This window comes from Rhea americana, unplaced genomic scaffold (assembly GCF_003343005.1).
Source record: "Rhea americana isolate MKP2758 unplaced genomic scaffold, rheAme1 scaffold_28, whole genome shotgun sequence".
Taxonomy (NCBI): Eukaryota; Metazoa; Chordata; class Aves; order Rheiformes; family Rheidae; genus Rhea; species Rhea americana.
In genome coordinates, this window is record NW_028186401.1 from 6,697,216 (window position 1) to 6,713,293 (window position 16,078).

A 16,078-nucleotide genomic window follows, 5' to 3' on the forward strand; every position below is an offset into this window, starting at 1 on the left:
TTGAGTCTCCTCTTTCTATGTAAAATGATTGTGAAAATAGATATTTGGGATTGGACTGGAGGAAGGGCAAGCTATTTTAATTGATGTACTAATGCATTTGTACAGTTTGTGTTTTTATATATGTATATATGCACATTCACAATGTGTGGTTGCATATGAATATATACTGAACAGTAGGACAGAAGACTTCTGTGAGAAGAAAATGATAAACTGAAGCAGTCCCTCATGTAATTTTCCCTTTAATGAGGAATTTCAGGGGGATTTCTCTATAATAAAACTCAGTAATTAGGGAATAGCTAACACACAGACAAACTCCTTCAGAATTATTTTTCTTTTTAATTCCAAACCTTTTAACTGTAGTTTATTTTTATTCTTATACTTTTATTATTCTTTTGCCTGGATATATGTAATTTTATGCTGTTTCTTAGCATTGGTGGTGAAAATAGGAATTAAAATCTTGTGTTTTTAATATATAACACACATTCCTTCATTTCCCTGGTAAGAAACAAATAAAGAAATATTTATGCATATCATCTTCTTGTGCATCTTAATTGGGGAATGGTATTTAATCAAATACTTAAATACTGTTGACTATAAGCACAAATTTAAAATGAAATACCAGCTTGAATACTCTCTGCACACAACTTCTTTAATGTATTAGCTACTAAGTTAATTTGGAACTAAATGTTCATGCACTGTATTAGACTGATTTTATTCTTGCAGGTTATTTTGAAGAGATTATAGAATTCTAATTCAAAATAATTTTGCTCTCAGTGTCTATTTGAATAGACATTTTAGCTTTAGTTTTCTGATGGTCTTAAGTAATTTTTACTTAAGACAAATTTAACGTATTAATGTGATGATTATCAAAATTTCAGTATTTGGAATACAGTAGCCTCTGTTTCTGCTTCTTTAGTTCATCCGTGGTACATGTGCCCGGTGTGAACGACATCCAGTCATCTTCATCAACAGGCCAGAATCTGACACAGATATCTCGCCAGTTAAATCAGAGTCAGGTTGCCTGGACAGGAAATCGTCCACCTTTTCCAGGACAGGTATTGATTAAAGGTCTTTTATTTTCATGGTCGTTTAAGGCTTGCAATGTGTACTACTTATAGAAGAAATCATACATGCCACATATAATGGCATGTGATTAAATACACTTTGTCATTTTCATTTGTGCTTGGAGAGCAATCAGTTCCCTTCTGTTCCTTGACAGGTAATGAAGCTTGAGATGGCTGCCCCGTGCATAAAGGCATTTAGTTTGTAATAGTGGCACTTGCTACACTACATAAATCTTAATAGAAGGTCTCAGTCTTGCACTTATTTTCATGTGTGCACTGAAGTGAAATAACCAGGACAGCTGTTAGGCTTTAATATTAAGCCTGCGCATTAAATCTTTCTTGKACCACGGCCTAACACCCGGCAATGTTACCCACTGTTAGCAGTGTTATCAGAAAGTGGAGCATACAAAGCCAGGCATGAGCCCACAGCTCACTGCCCTTCCATGAGCACTGCCCACTGCAGCTCAGCCTCTGCTGAGCAACACAGCRCTGTGCCAGCCCTGAAGTCTCCTCTTGTTCTGGGTAATGAGAAACACCCTGTTTTGAAGCTCTTTTAAAGACATAAAATAGTCACATTCAATCTAGCGTTAGTGCTGTTCCTAATCACTATTGGCTTTYCGTTGGTCTATAGGCTAGAATGGCACACTAATAACGGCAGGCACTAAATAATTTTCAGCAATTGAATTATTTGTATGTTAATCACATTGATGCTGCCCAGCCCTCACTGTGCCATGGTTATTCTACCACACTTCTTCAAAGAAATCCAACTGAAACATTGGCACAGTTTTCATTTTTGAAAAATATGGAAAGGATGCTAATAATGACTTTAAAAAATTACTCATCCTTCTGATTGTCCAGGTGCTGTCCCAGTCAACAGAATTTGTGTGTGAATGTAGGGAATTTGGTAATTCCTTCATGCATCCTAACTAAAATAAAGGAAAAGTTAAGCCTTGMAGAAGTGACATGTTGTGCGCTCATTGTAATTGTGGCAACCTTTGAAAGGCATGATGGCTTAGCTAGGAATAGAGCTGAAGACTTAATAGCATCTTCATCACATTATATGTCTGTTGGGATCTGTTTCCTCCCTCCTCACCCCCGCAACTCCCTTGTGYTTGTCCAAGCGAATAGCTCTGCTTGAGTACGCCGATTGCCAGTAACAGTGCACATCATTAAAAGTATCCAGAGATGTAACCATTTTCAATTTCTATTTGTGGAACTGATTAGGCAGTAAACTTCTTGGAACTGCACGATTTGTCCGTAATGGGAGAATTAGGGAATAATTTACAAGCAGATTCTATCTGTAGCATTGTGTGTTATTATAGTACATGATTTTGGGTGAGACACTTCACTTCTCTTAGTCTTCGTGTACCTGTTTCAAAGCAGTCTTGTGGTGCTTAATCATTTGTGTAACATTCCTGGAGATTCTATGACAAAGCTGTTGCATAGATGAAAGTGACAGCAAGATGTTTTCTTTAATACTCTTGAGATAACTCAGCTGCCCGTTTAAAGTAAAGTTAGACTGTTTCCTCCCTTCTCCAGGGCTGGTGRTTCACACTCCTTCCCAAGCCTTTTACAAGACAAGATAACTTTGCTCCCTGTACATCTTAAGTGGGGAGAAAAAGCAACTCATTAACTTTGGGAAATGGTCAAAGAAATTTCAAGCACTGCAGACTCTGACCATCTGAAAATTGCACCTTTTCTCTGGGAATTTGGATAACTGTGATTTTACTGTGGCACTGTGAAAACTTGGCAARCAGAGATAAATTCTTTACAGCTGTTCAGTTCGGGCTTAATTCTTATAATAGAGATGAAGAAAGGTTGTTACAAAAAGCTCTGATACTGAGTACGTGCAAGTTGATCAGTGGGAGAGTGGTAGTGTTGGTTTATAATYGGCTGTTTTCCACATGCAGCAATAAGTTGGTTTTGACAGAAGCTAAATATTGCTGAACTAGGGATAATGTGCCTGCTGTCACCTGCAGAGTTTATTTAGCCTTTGCTTTATGTTGTTGAAACTCAAGTCTGCTGTGCTGCTCCTCAACAGAAAACTCATTCTGTTATTTCACCCCTTTTTCCTCAGCAAATTCCATCTCAGTCTGGCAAGGCTCAGTCATCACCCTTTGGGATTGGAACAAGTCACACTTATCCAGCTGATCCATCATCATACAGCCCTCTTTCCAGCCCTGCCACATCTTCTCCAAGTGGGAATGCCTACTCTAGCTTAGCAAACCGAAGTGCAGGGTTTGGTAAGTTTTAAACAACATAGCACGCAAATGCACATAAAAATTAAACTCCAGTATTAACTTCATCTAAAATCATCAAACTTGTTCTGGTGGATTTGTTATTGAGAAATCCAGAGTGTAAAAGGGTTTTGCTTTTTTGTGTTGTGCACAGTGGTCTGGGATGACCTGTTTCCTCCATGCTACAGCTCTACCACATCCAGCAGACTTCAGAAAGTTGTGAYGTTTTGTGATACTGTAGTACTTCTTYTTTTTCTTTAAATGATGTCATGAAAGACTCAAAGGTTGCTTGCATCACTAGTACATGTCCTCCTAKGCTGTGACTAGAAGGTTCAGTCTCTTTCAACTTCTCAGGAGAACACTTAAATGGCAGAGGCCAATTTTTTTTACTATTTATTTTTCAAATTTCTGGCTGCATGATGATGTCCTTTTTCTGGAGATGGTTTACTGGAGCTTAGCAGGACAGGATTTTCTGTACCCACACTGAACCCCTTCTACTAATCTAACCAAAGAAGGTGACATATTTTAAAATGGTTTTCTTTTCCTGTTATATGTTAATGTAGTGACTCTCAGRCTATGAGTCAATGAATGAACCAGAAGGCCTTGGTAGGTTTGCTGCAGGCCACCTGCAGAATCATATTCAAGAGTAAAAATTTATAGATCAATCAGTGATAAACACAAATGGAGTCCATGAAAAATGTTGCTGGTTGATAGTAATCTGCAGTTCCAATAAGCTTAGGTAGTGTTGTGCTTATTTATGTAGTTTCTCCCTTGTCTGTTGAGAATAAAATTGAAGTTCTGTTGCAGATTAGCCTCACTAAGAGTGTAGACCTGTGCTGCACTGCCTGGACTAAGTATATTGAAATGGAACGCTTTCCTACAGAGCTTATTCATGACTCCATTTCCACTAGGCTTTGTACATTTGTTTATGAGACAGCCTGTATTTCGGGCCTAAACTACTTGGCAAGAACCCTTTCACCTAATGAGAAACATTTCCTGACCTACATCACTTTGGATTCTATTAATAACACAGCCTCTACAAAGACAAATGTCTTGAACCTCCGGCTGGCAATAATTGTTTAGCTGAAAAGAAGCATCATTTGCCTCACTGAGTTAATTTCAATTTGTTGTTCTGGGCGGGGGCAAGGGGGGAAGAAAAAGAAAAGAAAAGTTGCAGTTTTCTTTTAAATGGTAATCTAGATGAATTTTATTTTGACTAGCAAAATGGCTACAGGATTTCTGAGTCAACTGAATTATTTGTTGTAGTAAGGTCAGTAAGAGAAGCGATGTAATTATCTACCTCAGATGTGTTAGAAATAAGCCACTACAGCCTGTTTATTTTCGTGGAAAATATTCACTTTATCTGTTTTACTTGCTTTAGCTTGCCATCAAAAAAGATTGAGTTAAAGACATGTTCTTGTATTTTCTATAGCCATGACTATGGAGTGGTGACTGAGTTTTCCGTTCTTTCTATCATTCYCTGTGAAAACTGTCGGTTCTGGTTATCAGAGGCCTGATACAATGTAGTATGTGGAAGCATCCCTGTAGAGTCGCTATTACAGAGATCTCAACTCTTGGTGGAGGATGCTGATAATCTGGGAGAATCAGATCAACCAACCTTGTTCTCTGTAGGGAGGGAAATAGGCAAAAATAGTAGGAGTTATTAAGGGGGGCGGGGTGGGGAAGGAAGAGAGAAAATGTTTAGCAGGAAAGCAAGCTGGCCTCCTAGCAGCAAGTTTTCTAGAATGCTAACTTAGACGACATTGCAGGTAACTCAAATAGAAAGAGAACTGCCTAAGTGTTTTATACATTTGGGACCAGTCTGTACAAGTACAGGGTAAAATCACACAGAATCCAGTTAAATGTGAGTGGTGACTGAACTCATAAAAAGTATATGTGCAATAGTAAGTGCTGAAGTGATGTGCGTGGCCTCATKTTTTTTTCCAGTAGACTATTTGAAAGAAATCCCTGTCCCTGAAATGATCATTTTAAGTGTATTTGCCATAAAACCTTGCTGTTTTCATTACTTGCTCTGAGCTTTAAATGACATCATGCTTCTAAGAAACCATCAGCATATGAACAGGATAATAATTTAGCTATAAGTTGCATGTTATAAATGCGTATAAATGCAGAAAATACATTTTGCAGTTGTAGTATTGAAGGACAAGATAGCCCTGCAAACAGCACTCAGAACAAGGTAATGTCTGCATTTAAGACAGCAAGGCTGTTGGTTGTTGATATTACTGTTTTTACATCCCTTTACAAAGACTGAAAGCATGCTTCTTAGGTGAGAAGGTAATATTGCTCCCACTGCTCCAAGAAGAAGGACTGTTTAAAGAAGAAAAGGAGCATTCAGATGCTATATTCTGTTTCTTTTTTAGTCAAATGGCAAATGTTCCCTCTTAGTGATTAAAAAACAGTGGGAGAGTGTTAGAAAATTCTTTTCTATTGCCTGGCTTACAGTGCCACTGTACATTTTGCTGTTAGCAATTTGCCCGCTGTGTCTGTGCAGCCATGACAATGAGCTTTGCTCTTGGGCTGGCCTGCAGCCTACGATCAGTGCTGAAACTCCCTTCAGCTTCCAGCCTCCAGGGGCAGGCGGTCACTGAGGGTCTTTGCTCTAAAACTCATTTGCAAACAGAAGTGGTGTTAGATGAGGTTTCAAAAGCAGGCAGGCGTTTTGAAGGAGCTGCTCTCTGACRTCTGCCTTTTCCCCTCGTCCAGCCGAAGGTGGTCAGAGCAGCGGCCAGTTCCAGGGGAGACCTTCTGAAGTCTGGTCCCAGTGGCAGAGCCAGCATCATAACCAGCAAAGCGGCGACCAGCATTCGCATCCACAGCCCAGTCAAACCGAAGTGTTCCAGGTGAGAAGAGTTCATTGAGCCCAACGTCATTGTAAGAAACTCGCTGCTGATTCGAGTAACGCTGGCCCTCAATGAGCTGGGAGTTAGCATGGCCCGTCAAAGGCACCTTATGTTGTGTGCTGCCATGGGTTTGCGCTGAAAATAACTGATGTTAGCTAGACCTTAGACAGTTTGGTTTTCTGCCAAAAGGCAGCAACATTGCTTGTTTAAATTCCTGTGTTCCATTCTTTTTGCTCCCTTTACTTAAGGCTTCAGCGTTTTGTAGAGAAGCCATAAAATAGTCCTGACTATAGTGTGTGTCTTTTCTTGGTACTGACCTCTAAAATCCTAACTGAGTCCAATTAGAAATCGGTCTGACAGTTCAAGCAGGAAATACATCTGTTACTACATAGAAGATAGTAGCCAATCATTTTTTAATGCTAAACGCAGTCAGATATCATACAGTTGGCAAAGAATCCTCTTCAGCTATTTTTTAACGATAAGCATAGTTTTAAGCCTTCATTGGAGATGAAGCAGTGAACATCTTATGAAATGTTCACTGTTATGAAATGTTATTTTGGGGTAACTCTTCAGTACACAGCTACTCTTGCTAGGTATTCCTTCACAGACCAGACTCTGTGAGCTTTTGTATTTGCTTTTCACGTTTTGTTTTATTGTAAGGATAATGATCCTTCCCTGGCAACACTTGGCTTTGCAGTAAGAGCTTATTATTGTAAGGGTTGACAGGAAAAGCAAGCATAAATTCTGGTTTTCTCAGCAAGGGATGTCTTTTCCCTGTGGCTTCAATCTCTGACTGGGAAGGAAGGCTGAGTATTTTTGAAGCCTCCTGCAGGGACCTCACTTGGTTTAAGACACGTGGGAGCAATTACCATGAAATCCCCTTTCTGCTGAGAAGTTTCCTCCATTGCCTCTGCCTTTTTGAAGCACATGAGGGCTGCTTGGTCAGCTTGTTAGCCAGGGTAAATGCCCGATCTTTAGCATTTTTCAGAGGATAAAGAGCAGTAATACACTTACTTACAGGGCGCTAGTGAGAAGGTTAGACCCTCCACAAACCTGTGCTGATACCAGGAAGCTCCTTTCAGTGCACACTGAATAGTTCTCCAAAACCAGGTCCTTGAATCAAATTGAAAAAAGGGAAGGTGTAGAACTAGTAGGGCTCAGGAAATGACCTGCTTCTAGCGCTTGGTTGTATGAGATGTTGTGTGCTTCCTATATAGCACTGCCCTCAGTGAAATCAGAGGGCTGTCTTCAGCTCTCAGAAAGATTTCAGAGGCCATGAGGAAAAGGAACAGAGGAATAACAAGTGCTTTCTAGTAAGCCCACTAACCGCTTTGTGTTCCTGGAAGATATCCCGCAGGACACTTTCGCCTCATTCACCTTCAGCACAAAGACTCTAAGGTGATTTGGAACATTTTGCCCTGAAGAATAAGTGAGATGCAGAGGCAGAATTATCACGTGTCTGTTTAATGTCTTCATGTCATCAAAAGATTTCATTTCCTGTGCTGAAAAAATCACTGAGAGAGTAAAAGCAGCTTCTGCCTTTGCCCATACCCTACAGATTTGAAGTTTCTGTGTAATTATTAGTAGCATAGCTCCTCAGCTTCTGTTAAGCACTTGTCACTCCAGAGTGTCCTTAGAGTTCAAGTATCAAGTCCAGTGATTGTCCCGTATCTTAGCCTGTTGCCACAGACTACTTCCATTATATTTCGTAATTGCTTCCACCTGGGAGAAATGTATAGGTTGCTGAAATCTAGTTTATTCAGAGGAGCAATCTGAAATCTCTGTACTGCTGAAGTCCCACATCTCTTTCAGAAAAGCTCAAGCAAGACATAAGCAGTGCGTAAACCTTAACCCAGCCCCCCTGCACAGGTCTGTTTTTCACCTTATTTATCTAGCCTTTGGTCTTTTCTGGTTTTACAATGAAAAGATGAACAGGAAACAGTTTGTGTCTGGATAATGTGTTAGAAAGTGACACTTCACTTTGATTTTACTTATCACACAGGACATGCTGCCAATGCCGGGGGATCCAACGCAGGGTACTGGCAATTACAACATTGAAGATTTTGCTGATCTGGGCATGTTTCCACCATTTTCTGAGTAGCTTGTGAAGCAGAAATGAAGTTCTTCTCCAAGGCCGTTTCAATGTATTTTTGGCTCTGCTTTTTCTGTGTTGCATTTCTGTAGAAGCTACTAAAACAGAAGTCACATTTCTCATGTATCAGATAGTGATGTAGGGCTTACTCTCTCCTCCTTGGGTTGCGTGAGTGCCAACAGAGGAGTTCCAGCACTTGTTGGTGTTCATTGACAGCTCCTTTTTTATTTTATTTTATTGTCATCTACCTCAGAGATGAAAAACTTTGCTTGATTAAAAAAAAAAAGTCTCTGAGTCTTAAATATTTGAATGTGAATGATACCTAATATTCCTTTCGGTAATTTTTAAGTAGATAAAAAAAAGTAACAAAGACTAACAGAGAAAAGGTAAGGTAATGTCTTGTTACAGTGCCTACCATTCAATTCCGATGCCTTGCTTTAAACTTAAGTTTCTGGAAGCAGACACAATATGCTGTTTTCTTTGATTCTTGTAGTTTTTAGGTCTGTTTAAATGTGAGATTAAACAATATAACATAGGCCTCTGACCAGAATATTCAGCTCCACCTTTTCTAATTTAAACTTGAATGTGTGTACATTTTGGTACTTTATGTATATCTTGTGCTGTATGAAGTGATTTCCCATACTGGTTTCTTTTGCCTTTAAAAGGGGTCCATTCTGGAGCATACTGAAAAGATTGGCAGTATATGTGGAGAATTTAGAAGCTGGAGGATTCTTGATCACTTCACATAGGTCTTACTTTTAATTCAGGTTGTTCTCTATTAAGAACAAACATTTACTTACATAAGCTATTAGTCTGTTTTTGCACTGAACTGAGGCCTGTAATTCTATAAATTTCTCACTAGCTGCTTTAATTTATATTGTTTTTGCTTTCCCAAAATGATTGCCTCATAAAAATGACTATAAACACATCCAGATCATCATTTCTGTTTTAGCTGCATATCCTTTCTGTGAAATACTTTTTTTTTGTACTGTGAAAGCTCACATTTTAACAGTGCAAGGTGGTGGCCTGTTACAACAAAATCATCTGGGCTTATTTGCTACAAGCAGTGAGGTGGTTTTGTAGTGTACGTTTTTAGAGCAAGTTGGTAATAGATACCAATCATACTGTTGCCCTCTGTGTACACAGTGGTGATAACCTGAATTTTTGCTTGGATTCCCAAGCAGTCCCTTCTGTTTAAACTTACTATATGAGATTTTCAGCCTACCAAGTGCTTGGAGGCTCTGAGTATTCTGAATGATGTATGCTTTTCCACAGAGGTAAGTTAATTACCTTCCTCTTGGGGTAATCATTTACCATATATATTCATGCAAATTTATTAGAAAGATTTTTATTTGATATTGCATATRCATGATGAGCTACAGAGGCTGGGTTCTAAGAATCAATGTTTTTATCCGTATCTGTTCTCTTGGGACGGAGGAGAAGGAATCACTCATAAACGACAAGGAGTCTAGGATTTTTTTTTAATAACCTTGAGGTATGGAAAGCTGTAGCCAGCCTCTGCAGAAGGGGGAAAGTGGCCAGCWTCCCTAAGCTTTGCATATTCAGGTCTGCCATCAAATACCTTGAAATAGCAACAATAGTCCTTAGCCCCCCACCTAAAAGATCTTGGTTTCTGCAGCAATTCCCACACTCTGTGGTCTGGCTTCTCATAGCTCCTCTTGAAGTATGGGGCATCTTTCAATGGGTAGGGCCACACATTATTGCAGCCTGTCTTGCCCCAGGATAATACTTTGAAGAGCCACCAGTCCCCTGTGCTGCAGCCCACTCTGCCACACAGGTTTCATGCTGAAAAGCAGCACAGGTGGCTGGGCCACAGCTAACGTGCCAAGGAGACACGTAAACCCCAACCACTGCTTTAACCGTACGGTGCTTTTCCCATCCGACTCTGCTTTCCTGGCCCTGTCATAGAACAGCCATGTAGTTTTCAATATCCAAGAGCAGTCTTTCCTACTGTTTTTCTTGCTATATCTGGAGCCAGTTTCTTACCCTACATGCAGGTGGGGCTGAAGACTTTGTTTTAAGGAAAATTAAATCTATTGTTAGGCGAGGTGTAGTGCTGCAGAGACAGCAAGTCTTCTGGCCTCTCGTTGCCTCACCAAAACCACACTGAAAACGAAAAGAATAGGAATCTCTTCCAGACATAGGGAAAATACCTGCTTAGATGAGAAAACCATGCACTTAAGCATTAATCATTTAAATACATGAATGTTTATTCTCTTGGAGCCTTCTCCTTTTCTGCTCATGGTGCTTGGATGAATGACTGCTCATTGAATTAGGTGAACAAAGCTCTGCTTTCCTTCGCATGAAATTCACTGATGTCTGTAAAAGATGCCTGTATGCCTACAGGCTGGAGGGAGACAGTCAGCGTCTGCACAACGGGCACACTTGTAAGAGGAGCAGCAGAGTCGGTAGCGTCTAATCACGAGGGAGAGAGCAGTAATGAGCAGTTTGTATCTCTGTACAGAAGGCATTTGACGTGAGGAATTTCAATTCTTCTAAAATTTTTCAAAAACATTTCTCTGTAAAGACAAAAATTAATTGAAAAAGCGTTCCTCTGTTTTAATTTACTTGACAAGTTGCTCTAACTATATTTATAATTCACCTTTGTTCCTGAATCCAATCTAAAAAGTAGGTTTTATTTATGTAATTTTTTTCTCCTAAAATCAGTGCAGATACTTTCCTCAATGTATCATGTTTTTATACTACTGTAGAAGGGTTCTCATATACAGAATTAGATTGTGTAGTTAAAAGTGCACTGTTAGCAGTAATTCAAGTGTACTTTTTTTTTTTAATACAATATTATTGTTTTGAAGCCAGTATGCCTGAGGCATCAGTTCATGGACTGCTTCTCATCTTGTAGACCACTCCTGCCTTTCTGGCTGGGAAAAGGCATGGCTACTACGTTGAAGGGCAGTCTGGACTAGTGCCAGATTGGGGATTTCGTTGTGAGTCGTTGTCCTTCCCAGTTCCATTCTGCCATCCTGAGCCAGTGCTTTCTCCCCGTTTCCCCACTCTTCCCTGCATCCCCGCCAGATCCCAGCCATCGTACCTCTGCAGCGCTTTCCCGCGGGCAGGCGTGGGTTGCCACTTCTGAGCCAGCGAGGAGGGAGTGCTTAAAGCCTTTGGCAGCTTTGTGCTTCAGACCAAGTGAGCAAGCAAGTTCAGCGTTTGCTAGTGCTGCTGGGCATGCAAGACAGGCAGTGCCGTCGCCGCGTGCGGCCGTCGTGTCAGTGGCTATAGCACCTTCGGATCAGCTTCGTCCCAGCTGTTGTGGCAGAAGAAGCTGTGTCGCGTAAGCTGTGCCGTATCTTTTGTGTCTTTTTTGCATTTGGTTACTGAAGCAGCTTAGTTTCCTTATTGGTGAAGTTATAAAGTGCTTTTGGAATGCTAACGTTTTTATTACGTGCCGTTAGTGTAACTCTGCCAGCACTTTGGCTGCCAGCTTGCAGAATTTTACAGGTGGTGAATTTGTTTCTTTTTTTCTTTTTTAACTTGGAAATAATGCTGTGATTTTTGATCAAACTGTGTTGCAAACACTGAACTGAACCTGATCTTTAAACTGACGGAACAAGAAACTGCAAATATTTATGGTCTGGGTGAGTTATTTCAATTAGTGGGCATGTAGACTGAGAACATTTTAGATACTAAAGTATTTACATTTATTCATTCATGCAAATCCTGTTTAACAAAAGAGACTCCATCACGCTACTTGTTAAAAGTGCTAAATGGCAGTACATACAGTGATGCTTTAACCAGATAGATCCATTAGTAGCTTTGTTGTCTTTTTTCTTTTTTCTTTTTTTTTTTTTTTTTGAAGTACAGTATGAAACTGTAAATACTTCTTGCAGTACTACATTTTTAACTCTTAATTACTTTGGCACAGTGTTAAATAGTGTTGGATTTACCCAATTGCTATGACATATATTTTTATACATAGGTGTACTCTTTTTTCGAGAATAATACAGCCATTTTGTCATTAATGCCTTATCAGTGTCATACTGCTGTTACTTTTTGTTTGCAAGGTATCGAGTGGACTAATTTCTAGTTCAGATATTTTCACTTTCCCTGGCAGTGCTCAAGTTTGGATTCAGGTGGTGATTTTTGCCAGAGTCCCATTTTTCACAGTTGTTAGCTTTGAGAAGAGGAGAAATGAGAGTTTGGTTTGTGTTGTGGGGTTGTTTTCATCTTTTTTTCTTTTCTTTTAATGGAGAAAAGAACATGTGATGGCATCTAATTGTCTTTAAAAGGTCAGTCTTTTCCTGCTCTAAACCAGAGTGTATTTCATGGAATTGGTGACTGTGGGCACTGATTACTTTGTGTAGATGAATGGTCATCTTTTTAATAAGAAAGTGGAAAAAAAAAAGAAAAAAAAGAAAACAACTCCAAAAATGGGCTTCTGTCATTGTTAGGCACTTGGTTACTTATCTGTTTAAACTCTTCTTATTGATGTGAAATTGTGCTGTGGATAAAGTGTATTTTGTACTTCTGAATGTTCTATATTTATGACTAACAAGTACAGAATCAGTTGTGTGTATGTATAACTAATAACTGCCTTTTTAAATTTCATTAAAATAAAAATGTCATGAGCTGTTGTTAATTCTTGTCTTCCTGTTAATAAAAGGGATATGCCGTTGGGAAACATCAAGTAGGAGAAAATCCTGAGTGATGAGTCGCGCCAAGAATCAGAAGAGGAGGCTTTGCCTCGCCTTTGTCTTTGAGATCTCCGCGTGCGAGATCGTCCTGCCGTATGATGGAGCTCTAGACGTGCAGCGCCCAGGTTACCTGTCTCATATAAAGGTTCTCCAGAGGGAGAGGGGTGTTAGTGTGCGAGCTCAACTTCTAAAAGGAGTTGCAAAAAAGCATTAATAACAACCGTGTTCTGTTGATCAAGCTGAGATGTGCGAGTTGGTATCTCTATTGTACAGAGTTTCCTTACTGCACAAATGGTTTAGAATTAGTCCATAGTCTGCGGCAAATTTTATTTACTCTCTGGGGCAGCAACACAGTGGTTTCTTTGTCCACCTTTTAGTCTCGTTGTAAGAATGGAAAAAATGCAAGCATCTTTCCCACAAATATTCTGGTGACCTTTTCAGACTTTCTTATGTAAAGTGCGTTCAACTTTCGGAGTGGTTCTTCATTATATTCATACTGCATTTCCTTGTCTGCTGATACTACGTGAGCACGATCTACCTCACCTTAAATCCAGAGTGCTGATAACTGAGCCGCTGCAGGAGCTGACGACGCTGTGCTGGAGGGCACGCGTTCCCGCTGCGGGGCAGCTGGGGTTTGCACRGCTCGGGCTCCCTCGTAAGGGCTCTGCCCGTGGAGCGCAGACATCCGCTCCGGTGGCGCCCGGCAGGACGCCGCTGTCGGAGCGGGAGCAGGAATGTGCTCGATCAGACACACGGCCAGCGCCACCGGCTCCGCAGGCTCACCTGCGACCCGCTCGTCCCGAAGGGAGGGGCTAGGTAGCCACAATGCTGGATCAAAAACGTTCATTTGCACAGCGTTGCTAGGAAAATCAGGTTTTTAGCAAGGCAATGTTCTTTTTTTTGCAAGTGTCTGTGGAAATACCAATCTTTGCAAATGGATATGCCACAAGCCCTAAGCTCCCGTTTGGAAATGCAGCATGCCTCCACCATGGGAGTTGTTTGATGCTTTTATTATGCATTTTCATAGGATCTTAGTTGCTTTTGAAGGACATTATCCAGACAGACTGGAATGCACAGAGCAGGTGGTGTGCTGGCGCGGAGCAAAATGTGGTGTGGTTGGGTTGGTTGAGGATCCCTCTGAGCACACTGAAAGTTGTTAACCTGCGCTCGTAGGTGCGAAATCAGGTGTACTTCTGGGCACCAGAATGATGGCTGAGGGTGGAAGTGCTGGAAACTATTAATTTTGGTGCAGAATCTAGGTTTGGAAATACTGGATGTGAAATGGAGCCGAATGTTTGGTCACAAGTAAGTMGCTGTAGCTTGGGACGATCAGACACCGTGGGAGGAATCCGCATGCGAAGGCTGGCATGTGGGGAAGAAGTGCGTTTGAGGCTGCATGTACCCCTACAGTTATCTCCTCTGGCGCTAATGACTCACAGTAACGGCTGAAGTCTTCATTATGATGATAGAAATATTTTGTTCTTAATTTTTCCATGGGAGCAAATTCTTAGCCATATTTCCATCAATATACCATCATCATTCAGGAAGTATTACTCACTTAATTTTCCCACTCTCTCTCCAAGTTGGATGTAACAGGGACAGATACAGGATGAATTCTTCCATCCTCTTTTTCACCAAGATTTTCAGCATATTCCTGATTGGAAATACTTGGCAGCATCTTTCTTCAAACTTTTTGTTCCRTCCCACATAAAATGAAATGGAATCAGCTGAACTGCATTAATGGATTTGGGATCAGATCCAGAGGTTGCTAGGGCATCTTTTCATTAGCTCTGGAAAAAATTATCTTCTAATTATAGACTGGCACTAAACTGTAATATACAAAACGTGTCATTTGGGACCCGGTTGAATAAAGTGTCAACCTACAGCCGATGCATGGACGATGCACATGCAGCAGTGCTTAAGTGCAATTACCATGGCTGTTGCAGACAAAATACAACAGCTGTGCAGACATTACTGTGATTACAAATATGCACGCACAACTCTGAGGGACAGAACAAAGCCCCCACTGCAGTTTGGAAGTCTCTTCCAGCATGCATACCCTATTAGAGAAGATTAAAATTACCCGGTGCTTTGGGGTGTGCTGCTGCCTCTTATAAATAGCAAGTTTCTCTTTTTAGCTAAGAACATATTTTTTAAATATTTGAAACCAAAAAAGGACTTGAAGCATAGAAGCACTGCAAGGTTGAACTACTTTGGTGCACTCTATGATCTAAAACATGTTTTGGGTAGCTCACTTAGCATTTCACACCCAGATACTGCCCGTCCCTCGCTGCTGTGGCTAATGATTCCTTTGCTGCGAGGCCAAAACCGTGCTGTGTGTGGCCCTGACAGGAGGCAGCTTTGGTCTGCAAAATAAAATCACAATATAGTCATTTTCCACTTAACGCTGGAATTACTGGCTAGACACTCAGGCATGCTGTCACCAAAGAGCAAACATTTTGAAGACCTAGACTGCTACTTTGTTTTTAGTTTTGTTACCTCTAACTTGCTAAACGTAGACGGGAAAATCTTACCCTCGCAAACATATATACAACTCGCACGGTATTCAGTGCATGTAGTGGGAGGCAAAGATTGGATTATAATACTTTCCACTGAGAGAACTGTGTGTTATGGATTTTATGCCAAATGCAGACCTCCTCTTTTCCTTAATTTCTTTGTTCCACATAATTTCAACTTGTCCTGGCCAAATGGAGGACGTGGCATGAGTGGAGGCCCCTAACGAGAGACACCAAAGCATGACTCACTAAGGAGGCATAAACGCTGTGGGATTCCTCCCTTTCATCTGAATGTCCTGACTTCGTTTCTGGTTCGTGTAATTCTGAGCAGAAGAAAGCAGGAGGCAACGCCGTGTACAACATTGGTGATTCAAACTGAACTATTTTTGAAGGAGGTTCTTGGTGAGTACGTCCCCACCTGCCTTTCCTCTCCAGCCACCAAGAGAGCTCAGAGTAGTGTGTGAAGATTGAGGGTCACTGGAGGTGGTCTGGACTGGTCTGTGCTCACGTGGGAAAGATGCACGTGTGCTGCTTGCCCCTGCGAGGTCTCCTTGTGGGAAGCACGGACCCCATGTGGGCATCCTTCCTTCGTAAAGGAGGCAGCCGGAGAAGTCGCTCCTGACTCGCATTGCAGT

At 40.9% G+C, this 16,078-nt stretch overlaps 1 protein-coding gene across 10 annotated transcripts in view; it reads left to right on the top strand.

Annotated features, from left to right (window-relative positions):
* Positions 1-12,861, top strand: part of ARNT2 (aryl hydrocarbon receptor nuclear translocator 2) — a 140,533-nt gene extending 127,672 nt beyond the window's left edge. For all 10 annotated transcript variants that reach the window (XM_085308707.1, XM_085308705.1, XM_085308706.1 and 7 more), the window contains 4 exons: positions 917-1,055; positions 3,142-3,307; positions 6,026-6,162; positions 8,165-12,861. In XM_085308707.1, coding sequence (XP_085164833.1) covers positions 917-1,055; positions 3,142-3,307; positions 6,026-6,162; positions 8,165-8,263 — 541 coding nt within the window. In that variant the 3' untranslated portion in view covers positions 8,264-12,861. The remainder of the gene's footprint in view (positions 1-916; positions 1,056-3,141; positions 3,308-6,025; positions 6,163-8,164) is intronic.
* Positions 12,862-16,078: the final 3,217 nt, after the last annotated feature.